General features: G+C 36.6%; 1 protein-coding gene across 1 annotated transcript in view; it reads right to left on the reverse strand.

Annotated features, from left to right (window-relative positions):
- Positions 1-17,367, reverse strand: part of VWA8 (von Willebrand factor A domain containing 8) — a 365,564-nt gene that overhangs the window by 132,981 nt on the left and 215,216 nt on the right. Inside the window, exons 24-26 of the mRNA XM_058684129.1 lie at positions 14,857-14,976; positions 11,703-11,908; positions 10,272-10,423 (exon numbers count right to left, since the gene is read on the reverse strand). Coding sequence (XP_058540112.1) covers positions 10,272-10,423; positions 11,703-11,908; positions 14,857-14,976 — 478 coding nt within the window. The remainder of the gene's footprint in view (positions 1-10,271; positions 10,424-11,702; positions 11,909-14,856; positions 14,977-17,367) is intronic.

Consider the following 17,367-nt stretch of genomic DNA (forward strand, 5'->3'; position numbering starts at 1 on the left):
CCTTGCATCTCTTGCCCAGATTTCTTTCTGGGCAGAACGAATCTCTTGCTCTTCTGTGTTTCCATGGAAATTTGCACATTTGGAACTGTTAGAAACTCTTAGGGTACAGTTTTATAGAAATTTGCAATTTTCAGGTTTAAGGCCTGATAGAAAATAAAGTTTTAGGGGGCAAGGTCAGAAGTGAGTCTCTTGCAAATATTTATATTTATTAAAATAAACAGTGCCAGCATACTTAAAAAGAGAAAATAGAAAAAAAACCCTCAAAATGCTTTAAATTGGTGATAATGGGTATTACTATTCCCAGTTACCCTCCCTTGTTTGCTAGAAGCTTCTGAATCTCCCTTCCCTATAATCTCACATGTTACTGGTAAATTAACTTTGTTTCATTGTAAGTGATGTGCACACAACAAATATGTGTATGCTTTTCCTTTCTTTGGGTGGCTCTGCATTAGACATGATGGTTTCCACTTTATAACTTAGACGTATACGCCTCAGCCACCCAGGTCCCACTGACGCCACTGAAATGAGTCATTTGGATGCATGAGATGGAAAAAGATTTGGGGAACCCTACTATTCTTGGCTGACAATTCTCAAATATGCTCCCCAAGATCCAGAATGACACTGTGCTGTCTTAGAGCTGGTGCCTAGCGTCACTCTGTGCTAAAGCAGATATTGTCAGCTTGCTCCACACATCTCTGGCTTTCCTTCTCCTCACAGAAGTTGCCTGAATACAGTTCTGGGGCCTGGCTTTCCTTTCTCTCCTCTTTCACGAAATTTTACTGCAAAAACCTCGCTTTTTTCTGCCATCTGCTTTACCAACCACATCTGAGTATTTTCTAACCTTAAGTTCTTTCCTTTTCTAATTATCCACATCAAGAATGATGACTGGGGTTGAATCTTTCCCAGTTGGAAACTTAACCCCCTCCTACCCTCCCCCCCCACCATACACAAGAAACCTCTGTTATTTCTGACAAAAAGACCGCAATACTGTTAATTCATTGAGGGTAAGGCTTACATCTTACTTGAATCCTTGACTCTCTGGCACTTGGAACCCATCGGTTCTGCCACTGAAATCTCTCTTGCTCGTGGGCCTCCTTTCCTTCCCACTGCCACCAGCAGGGCCTCCCTGACTGTCACTTAAGATTACTGCAGCTGCTTCCCGACAGGTCTTCCTGCTGCCAGCTTCAGTGCCTTTCAAACCAAGAGACTGCCTTTCAAACCAAGAGACTATGAATTTGACCATGCTACTGTCAGGCTTAAAATTCTTCTGGGATTCCCTCTGACTCTTCTCTCCCTTTTTAGCCTCATCATGGGGCATGCCCTCACTTAACCCTTTGTTTTAGTCACCAAACTACTTGCAGTTTCCAAAATGCACCACGGCCTCTTAAAAGTGTCTCTGCTTGCAATGTTTTCTTCTCCTTTAATCCCTTAAGCATTCAGCCCTGTTATCCTCCCTGACTCTCCCCCCAAGGGCAGAAGGCAGCAAGCTTACCTCTTTGATTCTCTCTAGTGTGGCTCTAACACAAGTCACTCTTTACTTGGGTGCTTCTCCAATTCAACTGTGACCTCCTTGAAGGTGGAGGTAAAGCCTTCCTTCATTCACCTTTCTAATTCTGACTCCCTACCTAGTGTTTACCACATAAATGCTCAATAGTGTTTGCTAAGTGAATGCTTGGCTGCATTAGAACGGTCAACATCTTCACTTACCTACTTCTCTCTCATCTCATTGGCAAGATGCAAACCACCATAGCATTCATTCTTCCCCCATTGCATCCTGACTACATTACCCTCAACAGATGATGCAATCTACTTTGGCAGGTGTACTGGGAAGAGTTGGTTATAGATAGGGACTGGGGATGTCTATGCAGCCAAGTGACAGATACCACTTACAGATGCTTAAGGGAATCCAAGGATAGTTCTATGAGACTGTTTAAGGTAAGTATGATAGAAGATTCATAGCTCTTGAAAATTTCTATATACAGATTGGTTATATTTAAAATTTTTCTGTACCTTCATAAAGGAATTAAAAACAAATGAAATGGCTGTGAAGCTACTTTAATAATATACCAAGAGAATATAGGGCAAAGGGCTATGAAACTATAAAATCTAATACCATCTTTTGCTTATGATAGTTCTGGAATGTCATTATGTAAATCTTATTATTTTTGAAAACTAAGCTCTTTTATGAAATGGAAGTCCATCATCATGCAGAGTGGAATTGCACACCTTAGAACTCCATGATGAGTACTATGTACTCATTTGTAAAAACCAAGACATGAAAAGAAAATGATAGCATATTATAGCTTGGAAAATGGAACGTGAGCCACAAAACTTTAAGAGAGTCTTAATGCGATAAACAGTAAACTAATAATCATTCCTAGTTTCAAAGACAAACCTAATGAAGTTACTCCAAAGAGAGGCCCCGGCTGGAACGTTCTCTTCGATGCCTCTGGTACCCCATGGTTGGTCGTGGTCAGAGCAGAAGCCACTGCTATTGATGTCACAATTACACCGAACAAGTTTTTAAAGCAGGAAACCTATTCTAGGGAAATACTCTTTCAAAGACATTCACTATAGCTGAAGCTGTTCTGTCTGCAAATGCGCACAACTGTTTTTATTTCTGCTGCTTTAAAAGTGTTTTCCTCACTTGATACATTTATGTTGATGTCTACCAATGTATCAATTTACTTATACTGTGTGGAAATGCAATAGAAATGCTTGGTTGGGCGCCTGGGTGGCTCAGTTGGTTAAGCGTCTGACTCTTGATTTCGACTTAGGTCATGATCTCACAGTTTGTGAGTTTGAGCTCCATGTCGAGCTCTGCGCTGTGGTGGAGCCTTCTTGGGATTCCCTCTCTCACTTCCCTTTCCCTGCTCGTGCGCTTGCTCTCTCTCTCTCTCTCCCTCCCTCTCAAAATAAATAAACTGAAAAAAAAAAAAAAGGCTAGTTAACTGGATTTCTCCTTTGCCATTGGTAAGGGAGCCAATGTTCTGCCCTTAGAGTAGGCATTGCAGTGTGGTGGTAAGCTTTGCTGTGCCAGAGGCAAAGGTCCCCAAATATAGCAATTTCAGAAAAGACCTTTACTTTATCGTTCTTATTTTATTTAAATAAGAAAACAAAATGCAAAATTCCAGTGCTCAGATAGTGGGTGGACATTTAAAAAATAAAATATAGAAAATAAAAACATGTTAGAATATTAAAAGGGTACAGAAAGTAGAGCCTCTTTTCTCTACTCCAGGGCCTCTCTCAAAGGCAACTACTATCAATAGCTACAATGGTATCTTTAAATTGTTTAAACTGTGAACCTATTTAAGAAGTTTAATAAAAATATTGGATAATATGGAACTAAACTTTATTAATTCAAAGTTACTTTATTTTGCCTGAAAAATAAAATTAAAAAAATTTAAGCATTTGAAAGCAGAGAGAGAATACAGATGTCAATAGGACATCAGAAGAGTAATTCAAGACTCCAATAGGGTTTCTTCATCAGCTCTGAGAGTTTTTTTTTTTTTTTTAATAATTTTTTAAAGTTTATTTATTTATTCTGAGACAGACAGAGAGAACATGAGCAGGGGAGGAGCAGAGTGAGACAGAGAGAGAGAAAGAGAGAGAGAGAGAGAGAGAGAGAGAGAGAGAGAGAGAGAGAGAATCCCAAGCAGGCTCTGCAGGGTCAGCATAGAGCCCGACGTGGGGCTCAAACTCACGAAACTGTGCGATGGTAACCTGAGACTGAGCCCAAATCAAGAGTGGGATGCTTAACCGACTGAGCCACCCAGGTGCCCCAGCTATGGGACAATTTTTACGTGTAGTCACACATAACACTTTTAGAGGGGCAGTCTGTCTGGCAACAGCATTTTTATATATCTGAACAGGATAATGATGTTTAAACACATATATAAAGAGAGTTGTTGATATCAATTCTCTATGAGAATATCTTACATGCTTTATGAATGTGTTCATTAAGCCTGGAATAAATGAATAAGTAGGCCTAAAATCTCAAGAAACAATAAGAATGGAGAAAGAGTGGGATTGGGGGAGGAGTGCCATACATCCTCAAATCTAATTTATTATAGATATACAGTTGACCCTTGAACAATATGGGTTTGAAATGTATGGGTCCAACTTACATGCAGATTTTTTTTCAAAGAATACAGTAAGTACAGTGCTGTAAATGTATTTTTTCTTCCTTATGATTTTCTTAAGAATATTTTTTCTCTAGCTTACTTTATTTTAAGAACATAGTAATAATACATTTAGCATACAAAATATGTGTTAATCAACTGTTTATGTTACTGATAAGTCTTCTGGTCAACAGTAGGTTGTTAATAGTCAAGTTTTAGAGGGAGTAAAAGTTATATGTGGATTTTTGACTGCATGCTTGGTGTTGGTGCCACGAATCCCCATATTGTTCAATGTCTCTTTTATTAAGGAAAAACAAACAAACAAACAGACAAACAACTCAGGGGCTTCTAGGTGGCTCAGTCGGTTGAGTGTCTGACTTCGGCTCATGATCTCATTCATGGCTTATGAGTTTGAGCTCTGCATCAGGCTCTCGGCTGTCAGCACAGAGCCTACTTCAGATCCTCTGGCCCTCTCTGCACCTCCCCCACTCATGCTCTCTCTCTCAAAAATAAATAAACATTAAAAAAAAAACTGAAAAGAATATTTTCTCAGTGTGTGCAATAACACAAAGAATCATAGGAAAAGATCTAGAAGGATTTAACAATGGTTATTTCTGGATGGTGAAATTATAAGTGTTCTGCCTTTTTGCTAATTTACTTTAAAAATGAATGGGACATTATTTTTCATTTTGTAAATGCATCATAAAGAAATCCTACATATAAAACCTTTTTAATCTCCTCAAGTTTTTTATTCCACTTTGCTCATACAAATAAATGATTGGTAGATTATAATTTGCCAGTGACAAATAGGGAGTAAATGCTTTGGAAAAAAAGATGCTAGCTTAAGAACAAATTAAGCAGCATTAAAAGAGAAATGAACAGGGTGCCTGGGTGGCTCAGTCAGTTGAGCGTCCAACTTCAGCTCATGTCATGATCTCACGGTTTGTGGGTTCAAGCCCCATGTCGGGCTCTGTGCTGACAGCTCAGAGCCTGGAGCCTGCTTCGGATTCTGTGTCTCCCTCTCTCTCTGACCCTTCCCAACTCACGTTCTATTTCTCTCTCAAAAATAAATAAACATTAAAAAAAATTTTTTTAAAGGAAATCAACAGAGTTGAGGACAAAGAATTTAGAGTAAGGAGGATGATCATTTCAATATTTTGTAGATGTGTGTCTCCTAGGGAAGACAGGGAGAGAAAAACACGTAACAATAACTTCAGAGGGTAGAGATAATTTCTCTAATGTTTTATTTATTTAAAAATGACCACAACCTTTGAGAAGATTTCATAAATTAGTTTTGTGTTCCAAATCAGGAAAGGATAATGGCTAGTATGTTTTTTATATATGGCACCCAAATAACGTTTTCAAATTTATTTTTATTTTTCTAAATGAATTACCTAGTGTTTTATTTCATGATCCTTCACTATGTCAAAAAACAAAACAAAACAACAAAGAACCAAGAGAAAACTTAACTGGGAAATGAAGAGGTCTCTAAAATGATCTCTGTATGCCAAAAGTCTATGTTAATCTACTTTTTGACTCATTTTTTTTTTTGTGAAATATCATTGGGGGCCAGCCCCCTCCCCCCTACCTGAATCTTTCATAACTCTGTGAAGAATTTGTGCATTATACATGTAGGACATCATAGTCAATAATGATTCCAAGGTGCTTACCTCAAATCTTAAGGCCCTTTTAAACCAATTTCAGTAATTTTCAGTATCCAAAGAGTAACTGATTTAAAATTACCTATAATTTGCATATCAATGTGCTTATTTTAGTCTTTATATTACAGCTCTAATCTTGGTTAGCTTTTTTTTTTTTTTAACGTTATTTATCTTTGAGAGAGAGAGACAGAGAGACACAGAGACAGAGCACAAGCACGGGAGGGGCAGAGAGAGAGGGAGGCAGAATCCGAAGCAGGCTCCAGACTCTAAGCTGTCAGCACAGAGCCCGACGTGGGGCTCGAACCCACAAACTGTGAAATAATGACCTGAGCTGATGTCAGACACTTAACCCACTGAGCCACCCAGGTGCCCCAACCCCAACCCCAACCCCACTGCCAATTAGCTTTCTAATCTTAGGCAAGTGACATAACCTTTCTGTGTCTTAAATTCCTCATCTACAAAATGTAATACTAATATTATACATATACATAAAACATTACCTATTATGGGTTTGTTATGAAGATTATCTAAATTCATGTAAAATGAGTGTTTGGGAATGTGCTGGGCATGTAGTTTTCTATAAGTTGCTTGTATTACCATCATCATTATTGTTATTAATTAAGATGTTCACAGGTAGAGTATACTCTCCTGTGAATTTATGAAATGACAATTCTCTCATCTTAAGAAATGTCAAATTGAAAGTGGCATACATATTTAAGATAAAATATTATACAAGTCACTTAAAATTATGTTACAAAAAATAAGATTTTTTTCTTCCTTTAAAACAAATGTTTTCCTGCATGTTAGAGCTCATAAATTGCTCTGAAACACACTTTTAAATTAAGAAGAACTAATGCACTAGCTGTATGTTTACTCTCAGATAAAAGAAACTTCAGAAATAAAAGCTCATTTTAGGGAACAAGAAGAAAACTTTACTTTGAAATTTATTACCTGTCTCTACTACAGTAGATAATCGATACGCCTTTGGTTGGATGTTTGGACCTAATTATGTGTGTTTGCACTCATTTCCGCCCCCCGCCCCCCCACGATATTTGAAACTCAATAGCTCAGATTATTTTTAAAGAGCTCAGATTTTAACCCAAATCTTCCTATTTCTGCCTAAATTTCTCCCAGTGTGCCTCCTTATTCGGCTGTGTTTGCCATCTCTTTGGCCTATCCTATCTCGTATATTAGAAACTGAAAAGGGAACAGTAAAAAAGAATCTCAGGAAGTACCAGTGGGAAGAGGCCAATGTCGTGTGGGAGTCTAGGTGGCCAATTCTGATCTCAGCACTAAGAATTGGGAGTGTGTTGTAGATCAGGAAGAAGAGCTGCATTATGGCATGCCCGAGCTAGGTAAAATAAGCACCTGGTAAGACTCAGCCTAATAGTGGGTTTAGCAAAGGTTTAGTAAAGAAGGTAAGTCATATTCACCTCATAATATGACACTGGGCCTTTTAAGAATGTCCAGAGACCTATGAGATAGGTACTATCACTGTACTCTTTAGGAGAACAAAAGGGGAAGTGACAGCATCTCTTCTGGGAACTCACTAAAGATCACTAATTGGACACTACCAAACAGCCAAAGTATATCCTGATTTCAGCTGAGGAAGAAGGTGCTGTAGAAGACTGTAACAACAGCGGTCATCTCTGCCCAGGTGAAAACTTCCTTCTACAATTTTTGCCATACCTCTCTTTTTAGTTATATACAGTGGGTGGCCAGTTATTCTTCCATCCCCAACTTGAATGTGAATGTGAACACCCTATTCGGACTCAGTGGAATTTTGGTCCTAACCAATAAACACTATGATTGGATTAGAGAACAAGAAAATTAAGAGGCTGTAGCAAGAATTTTTCATTTGGGGCAAAAGGATATTAACAATAAGTAAAACATTTTGTCTTTCTTTCTTCAGAACAGAAACCCATTGTGGAGCTTCTTCACTGACATAGTATATATGCAGAGGTGGGCAGGAGCTGGTTTAGCAAAAAGTCTAGTGAAGTACGAGCTTTAGTAAAAGGTCTAGGGAATTAGTACGAGGTTTAGCAAAAGGTCTAGAAAAGTCAAAGCAAATCATAAGACTGCATGGGGACAACTTTAAATCTTCAGAGGGCTATGTGATTACTATTAACAGTGTGTTACTCTAGAGAGAAAAAGAAAACATTAGCATCACTCCTTTCTTATTCGTTTTTGTTTTTCCAACGAGAGAAAAATAAGATTACGTTAAAATGCAAAGGATGTTAGAATAGGAAGGAATCTTATTAATAAAGTTAACCTTATTAACTTTATGAAAAGGACCTTATATTCTAGCCTCACTAGGACAGTCTTATTTTATACCTCTTTTTACAGAGGTATTATTAACAGAACCCCCTTCCATTGTTAAACATGTACTCATTAGATAAGTTATATGGTTATGCTGTCTATAATAAAATGCCCTCATTTTACCAACAGGCCAAAAATCTGTTTCTCCGTCACTGACCAACCACACAGGTTGAATATATAACTGCTGAGCTCCCAGGCCATTGCTTCGTCACTTTACCATTCTCCTCTGTCAACGTACAGGACTGACTGTTCAGTAGAAACAGACATATGGAAGCTGTGGATTTCAGTTAGAGGGCAACAAAATGACATAGCTACTTTAGAGCTGCCTGAGTCACTGCTTTACCAATGTGGAAACAATGCCCTGAATGTCAAACTGTGGTCTACTGCTAACTCCACCACAAGGGAAAATCCACTCATCCTCCACATCTCTGAGTCTACTGTTAGCTACATGCAGTGGGTGGACAGCTAGATGTTTCCATCCCCATGTCAGGCATGAGCATGACCATCTCGTTTCTAGGCTCAATATACTGTTTCCACTCACAAGTACTAGAGTTGGAATTAACTTGCCATGAAGAATTTTTTCAGTTTAGAAGTGAGAACTGTAATGCATAAGTTAAATCATTTTATCTGTCTTCCTTAGAAACTTAAAATGCTCTCTATTTCCTTTTGATTGATCTTACCAACTGATGTCTATTTTAATTTTTATTTCAAGTTGTACAAGTGTACAAAAGATGTTATTTTAAAATCATAAGCCTCGTTTCCATGAAGCCAGAACTCTATAGAAATTTGCTAGTGGTAAAAAAACAACAACAAACCCATCTTATTTCCAATTGAAAAAAAAAGATCCAGTTTATAAAAAGGGAAGTAAAAAACATGAGTGCTTACAGAGGTTTCCATATTAAAGATAATTTCCTGAACTCTAACATAGAAGGTATGCTTTTAAATTAGCAAATGAGCTTCAAAATGCCTACAAACACTGCTAATCAATCAGTAAAACAATAGTTTAGAGAAAATTGTTTGTATTAGCAACTTAGTGATTAGTGACACCAAATCACTCCTTTCAAAAAGAAAAATTTACTCACTCATTAATAATATAAACCAATTCACCGATAATTTCAAACATAACTGCATCTTGTGCTTTTACCACAAAAGGGAAATATTTGTTTCTCTTTAAGAATCCTTGAAGAAACTGTTAAAGCTTTAACCACTTATTTTTATTGGTACTTATCCTGACAAGTTTTTATAATAACTTCAAAGAAGAAATAAATAAGGATGATATTTAAACTTAGGATGTAAATGTATATATGTGTGTGTGTATAGATGGACTAATCATCAATTTATATTTAACAATTTTTTCTAAGGAGGGTAGAGAGTACCTCCTGTAGGAGATTAAATTTAAATAATAATTTAAAAGTAATTATTGTCCCTTAAGAATTATGGTAATTAACTATTTTTTATAGACAAAGGTGGCATTAAATGCATTATCAATTAAGTGATACGTATCTAAAACTGTTGAATTTTCACTGACTTAATTACTAGTAAACTACATCAACAATCATTCTGGTAAACAACATATTTGCAAGAATTCTCTACTAAGGTTAAGTATGTAGTCTACAATTATAAAATAAAAGGCAACTGGCCTACATGAAACAAACCCACTTGTTTTCACTACCTCTTTCATCCATTGAGCTGAAATAAGTAACCAACATTCTCTTCAGTTAATATGATTATAAATTTAGAAAACTATCATAACAGAAAAATATATGGTGACACAAATAAGAACATCTTAACTAAATACATATTAGCCCTTTAAGTAGTTTCCATGTTTGTGCAATGATTTTGCACTAGACTAGGAAATAATGAGAGTCATAGTAATTCAACAAAAGGACAGAGACTGTTAAAGAAACAAATATTTCCCTTTATTTGATTACATTACATCTACTCATGGGATATTCAAAGTAATTGAAATTCTCAATTTACAGGCCTACAAATAATGCTATTTAACTGAAATCCAGTCAGCAAATAGCAACACGCATTTGAAAAGTTTACTCATGGAATTTCCACACCAGGTCAGTTTAGCAGCATGTAACAGTAGATTCAGAATTGTCACCATTTAAGAATCAGAACAGTAACCCTCAAGAGTATTTTATCAATAATTAGTTTGCCTTACTCCTTTGCCAGATGCACATTGGTCGGTTTTGCTCCAATAGGTATCCCATATTTGTGCAAAGTGTTAATCAAAATCTCCCTCATTTCGTTGTTGTAGGAATCAAAGTCAAACACATTCCGAACCACACTGGAGAGACCTTCCGTGGGAAATTTCTGTATTAAAAAAAAATTTCCTTATTACACATGTGATAAAATATACAGTATTATAAAAATTTATAAAACTGATAGAACAATAATGATCAAATAAACTTTAACAGATGTTTACTAGCCTGGTCAGATAATTAGATAGGAGGTAATATATACATTTTCTTTTTAATGTTTGCTGTGATCTTGGTATTTTCCTTTTCAAATAAATATTAGAATTTGAAGGGGAACAGTTCTTTCCCTCAAATGTTAAATCAGTGCTCAGATCCTGTTTGGTGACTTCCATTGCTTTCTGAAACCTCCGGCCTTTAAAATGAGTAGCAGATTGACCAAATTAAAAAAAAAAATGTTATTTACATAGATAGAGCAAAGTGTTGAATATCTGTACAGAAGTATTTAGAGAAGTCACAGGTCTATGAATAAATGAAAGAATAGATAAAGGAGCAAGAAAAGAAGGGAAGAAGAATATAAAAAGTACAGTGAATAAAGAAACCAAATGGCAGAGGGAAAGAAATATTACTAACAGCTACATTTACACTGGTTGTGCACTCTGGGTCCCTTGTTGGCTGTGTCTTGATTTTCTTTAGGCACTGGGGTCTGAGCTGGACTTTTCATGGTTTTAATACGCAGAATAAAGCTTTCTATTTCCCTTTCTAGATTTTCCTTAGCGAGTTGAGGATGGGTCAGAGGTCAAGAGTCATTAGGTTGTGACTTTTAGCTTAAAGACCATTATTTGTTATAAAAGTAGACCTGACCTGGGTTTTTTGTTTTCTTTACGAAGGTGGACCATATATTGTACACAGCTACAAAGAATTACATTCTCCTGCCCATTTATTCTATCTTATAAAACTTTCTTACAGTATTTACAGGCATATAATAAATACTGTTCTTACTGTGTTTTCTATATTCACATCTTTTGTTTTCAAAATGAAAATATTTTTCACTCAGATACCTCATGCTTGTTGTATAAAGTCAAATAGTGGTAAAGTTTCCCTGCTTGTCTCATTCTGTCTTCCCTCACCCCCCAAAAAACCTCCACCAAATTTCCTAGCTCCTTGGTAATGGCCATGGCACAGACCTTCACTTACATCAATTCAAAGGCTTAAACATAAAATGTTCATCAGTCTTCCAGATTTAAAATTTAGATTACAAATACTTCTTATTATATCACCTAAATCGGTATTATATTTTAGAAATTAAAAGACTTGGTATAAATTAAGCAGTCTAAAAAAAAAAAAAGAAGACTGATGGTTTCTTTTAAATCTTTATGCACAGGCACGTGCCATACCTGTAAATGCTTCACTATGTTGATGACTTCTCTGGTAGAATAAGGATAATTAATAGTCCCCTGGTCAGCTAAACTCCTCAGTTCTCCAAAGGCAGCCACGAGCTTCTGAAGGATGGTCTCAGGCACATCTGGTCCATATTGCCTGAGCATTTCAAGCTCTGAATGGGGTTTGGGATTATCAACTGCATGGCAGCTAAAGATATCACCTGTAAGAAAAAAAAAGATTCACATTCAGTATGCAAGTAATCCATTATAATGCCATAGGAGATACAGAATGGTCGTTTAAAGAGACCTTGGTTGTTCATCAAAGCACTTCTATTTTTAAATATATAAAACTGCACAGAAAGCCCGTCCAATGATAGAACGGTAGAGAGAAGAAATGACTAGAACAAAAGAAAAGGAAACTGACAGATGTGTGATTTATTCTTCATAGATTTCTGTTAAAAATTATATAATATTTAAATACAATTTCACTGGGAGATGCTCAAATATAAAAGCCAAAAATAGAGAGGCCTGTGTCTCTGCCAATCCCACTCCTTTCCCCCACAGGCACCCAATATTGACAGTTCAGTATTTGTTCTTCTATAACTGCATTAGTCTTTTTAAAAATACATGGGACGCCTGGGTGGCGCAGTCGGTTAAGCATCAGACTCTTGATCTCACCTCAGGTCATGACCTCACAGTTCATGAGTTCCAGTCCCACATCCTGCTCTGCACTAATGGTGTGGAGACTGCTTGGGATTTTGTCTCCCATTCTCTCTGCCCCTTCCCCTCTTGTGCACACGCATGTGTGCATGTCTTCTCCTTCTCTCTCTCTCTCTCTCTCAAAATAAATAAATTAATTAAAAAATACATACATACAAACACAATTTTGGTGATTTATTCATTTTCTATTAATTGGAAAATACTCTTCATACAGTTCTGGAACTGTATGAAAATACTCTTCATACAGTTCTGGAATTTTTAATTTTAACACATGTTGAACATTTTCAGAAATGACATACATCTATCTCATATGCATGTTTCTTTATGTATACCAAGATGGGGGAATTAGTATCACTGCTCTATACACAATTTATATCTTGCGCAGATTGCTAGAACTTACACAAAATATTTCAACCATAATTTAGGCAACTGAAATTATACTAGTACCATATAATCTATGCTCAAGAGAGATGGGTTTCTCATATTAAAAGTTCATGTAATTCTACTGATGCACAAACCAAGAGACTGGGGGCCGAAGGAAGTTAAAGTAAATAGCTTTGCATTATTTAATATGATCATTTTATGTTTTTTAAGTTTATTTATTTTGAGAGAGAGAGAGAGAGAGAGAGAGAGAGAGAGCGTGTGCACACATACATGTAAGTCAGGGAGGTGCAGAGAGAGAGAGAGAGGGAGAATTCCAAGCAGGCTCCATGCTGTCAGTGCAGAGCTGACACAGGGCTTGATCCCATGAATCATGACATCATGACTTAGGCTGAAATTAAGCCACCCAGGTTCCCCACCCAGGTGCTTAACTGATTAAGCCACCCAGGTTCCCCAATATGTTCATTTTAGAAAGAACTTTCTAGTTCTCAAAAATCATTAAAATCATAATTTATCATTATTACATATTTATAAAAGTAACTGAATAAAACACAAGCCATGATAACTTCAAGCTTGTAGCTCATAGACTAAACCTGTTCAAACACAAACACAAAGTATATTTTTTTGCTGAAGATCAAATGTAACATGAATGTAAAATGATAATTAACCACTCATTCATTCATTCATCAAGTAATTATTATTATTTTTTCATCAAGTAATTATTAAGTATCTTCCATGAGCCAAGTACTACTCTAGCTATTTTATATACATCAGTGATCAAAAACACAGAAGTTCCTGTCCTCATGAAGTTTATATTCTGGCAATGAACAGAAAGTATAAATATTAGAAACCATTTGTTTCAGAGAAGAAAAAAGTCATACTATAGGATATCAGAAATGGTAATGATGGTGGAGGTGAGTCAGGTAGTCCTTGTGGAGAAGGTAACATCTGAGCAAATGCAGCTATTGGTGGGGAAAGAGCACTTTAGGCAGAGGGTACAGCTAAAGTGAAGACCCCAAGGCAAGCATACTTCATATGTTCAAGGAAGACACAGGAGAACAGAATGGCTGAAAAAGAATGAGTGTTGGGAAGAGCATCATAGAATAGAACCGACATGAAGTCATGGAGATAAGAGGATGTGGGAGACATATTGAATGCTCTTCTGTATAAATTCTACACAGGCACAAGCATATTCATATATACATATCCCTCTTGCCTTTTGGTTTTTTAACTAATACAAATGGTAGACTACTCTTCTGACTTATTATTTCACTTAAAATATTTTAAAGATTTTTTTTTTTGATCAGCATAGGTAAACTTACCCCATTCTTTTTTTAACTGTTGCATAGCACCCTACTGTGTGGACAGAACAGAGTTTCTTTATCCAGTCCCATTTGGATGGACATTTGGGTTGTTTCCATTGTTTTGCTACCATAAACAATGCCATATTGCCTATCTTTGTATTTCAATTATTGCATGGGTGAATTCTCTTGAAAAAATTCACTGATACAGAATTGCTAGATCGAAAATCCTACTGAGCCTGCTCCATGTTGAGTATGAAAATTACTGGTATCTAGAATCACCTACTTGCCATAGAGAAGTGAATTCCTTCTTAAAGGCTCTTGTTGATGAAGTCTGTCTCAGGGCCTCTCTGATCCGTGTTAATCAGTCTCCTCAGAGCTGGTCTCAAACTCTTTCGTACTTACGGGGATGTGACAAAAACCAAACACTGAAAATCATTTCTGATTTTGTGTTTTATTCTAAGAGACCCCAAGCAACAAACATAGTATAACTGTTTGAGCAGTTACAGGCTCTGGAATCAGACAGATTTAGATATGAAGCCCAATTCTCATATTCATTGTGTAAGTGACTCCAGAAAAGATGACTCTCTCTGAATATCTGATGTTCTCCTTCTCTCAAAAGGAGATAACACATACTCTCACAAGGTGTTTGCGATGATGACACAGCACATGGTGGCATTCAGTGACAGCCACCTCATACTGTTACTAAGACAATATTATTATTGTTATTGCTATTGTTTTTGTTATTGTTATCATTATTATTTTACCTAAAGTGCCGAAGAAATCATTGCCTAAGAAAGGAAATCCAGGTCTGTTGGCCAGAACAATCATTCTAAAATCAGGATGAATCACAATAACGTTTTCTCTTCCATTGACATTACCAGAATCTGAAAAACATAATTTCTCCTTAGTCTTTATTGATATTTAATAATTCTTAAGAATTTCGTTACAGCATTTAAAATAATATAAGTAGTCAATTAAAAAAAACCCTAAAAGGGGCGCCTGGGTGGCTCAGTCGGTTGAGCGTCCGACTTCGGCTCAGGTCACGATCTCACGGTCCACGTGAGTTCGAGCCCCGCGTCAGGCTCTGGGCTGATGTCTCAGAGCCTGGAGCCTGCTTCCGATTCTGTGTCTCCCTCTCTCTCTGCCCCTCCCCCGTTCATGCTCTGTCTCTCTCTGTCTCAAAAATAAATAAATGTTAAAAAAAAATTAAAAAAAAAACAAAAAACCCTAAAAATCTGGTTGTGTCAATTTGGTTATGGGGAAAAAAAAAACTTCCTTGAGAAAGTTTGCTTAAGAACAGAACACTGATTACGCATATACTGAATTTTACAGGAACTTACATTTTTATGTAAATTCAATGTAAATCTAAAAAGCAAACTTGCCCAAATATTATCTTACAGTATTTAAACTTGGCTTGAGATACATTATTCCTTAAAAAAAAAAAAAAAAGAGGTAAGAATCTATAACGAAGGATAATCCAAAGGATACCCAAAAGATAATCCAAACATCCTTCTATTTTCATCAAATCAGTAGCTGCATCACTTTGCTAACAGCCTGCCATCATGCAGCTAGGAAGTGATTCCTGGTTTAGACTATGTGCCCTGAAACTTAACACAGAATAAAGGTCTTGAACACCTAGTCAGCTCATTCGTGCAATGTTGATTTATTTCCAATTAAAGGATTCTACCTTAGTTCTTAAAATACATAGTTTCTTTTTTTAAAATTTTTTTTTAACGTTTATTTATTTTTGAGACAGAGAGAGACAGAGCATGAACGGGGGAGGGTCAGAGAGAGAGGGAGACACAGAATCTGAAACAGGCTCCAGGCTCTCAGCAGTCAGCACAGAGCCTGACACGGGGCTTGAACTCACAGACCGCGAGATTATGACCTGAGCCGAAGTCGGACGCTTAACCCACTGAGCCACCCAGGCGCCCCTAAAATACATAGTTTCAAGTTGACTGAAGCTTTCTTTGTCTTAAGGAAACTGAATATGATATTCTCCTGGCTGATGTACATTTCAGATAGAACTGCTAGTCTGGACAATAATTTCAGATGGTAAAAACTTTATTGTGATTATTTTAAGAAGAAACACTTGTCATCTGGGTTTATTTAAATTCCAGCTTTTAAAATGAATAGTTATGTAGCACCTGCAGTTTTATTTGAGATCAGCCTGTATGAACCTACACTTCTACTTTTTAATATAATCTTTCAAATATGCCATATATTCGTGTACTAAATACAATCAATAATCTTAATGTTTGATCTCCATTAATTTAGCAGTGGTAAATAAACCAGTATGTGTCACAGGCAAAATTTAATTAGTTAGTTAATTAAAATGAAAATGACAATAAAAAATAAAAACTTAAAAAGGAAAGAAAATGGAAAACATAGCCTGAGAAGTGATGCTTTATGAAACCATGTTCAGAAGCGCTTCAGGGGCTCTTGTGTTTAAAATGCTGTCTACAATTAAATTTGAGTTTAAAAATTAGGACTACTCTTTTTCTTCTAGACTATTCTCCAAAAATGTATTGGATAATGTAAAGGGTTACCAAGAGATAATTACTCTTTAACTACAATTTTGTTTCAGCAATTCTTTCTTGTTATCCATTTACTGTTTTCAAAATGCATCTATGAAAGTCAGGCAGAATTTTTTTTTTTTAATGTTTGTTTATTTCTGATACCAAGAGAGACAGAGCATGAGTGGGGGAGGGGAAGAGAGAGAGGGAGACACAGAATCTGAAGTAGGCTCCAGGCTCCCAGCTGTCAGCACAGACCCCGACGCGGGGCTCAAACTCACAAACCGTGAGATCATGACCTGAGCTGAAGTCGGTCGCTCAACAGACTGAACCACCCAGGCACCCCAAAAGTCAGGCAGAATTCTAATCCTGAAAGTCTGAATGATCTAGGAGTTCGTATTCAAGCTGTCTAACTCAAATGCTCATTTCTCCCACAAATTCACTGTGAAGTTGAAATATTAGAATACCTTTATTAGTGCTGAGTTTCCTAGGCTCAGAAATAGCCATCTTGAAATACTAACATCTAAGAAAAACCCCTCTGGTGATGCACCTGCACATTTTTAACGGGGTTTTCTTTACATCCTCACTTTGCATACTGAAGGTTTTAGTTATTAGTCTCAATTTGTTTGATTACCCTGCTATCAGCTATATATATTTTCAGTGACTAGTTATAGATGTTCAAGTCTTCTCATCACACAAAAAAATTAAATTAGAAACTAGAAAAGGGACACCTGGGTGGCTCAGTCGGTTAAGCGTCCG

The sequence above is a fragment of the Neofelis nebulosa genome, chromosome 1 (genome assembly GCF_028018385.1).
Source record: "Neofelis nebulosa isolate mNeoNeb1 chromosome 1, mNeoNeb1.pri, whole genome shotgun sequence".
NCBI classification, from domain to species: domain Eukaryota; kingdom Metazoa; phylum Chordata; class Mammalia; order Carnivora; family Felidae; genus Neofelis; species Neofelis nebulosa.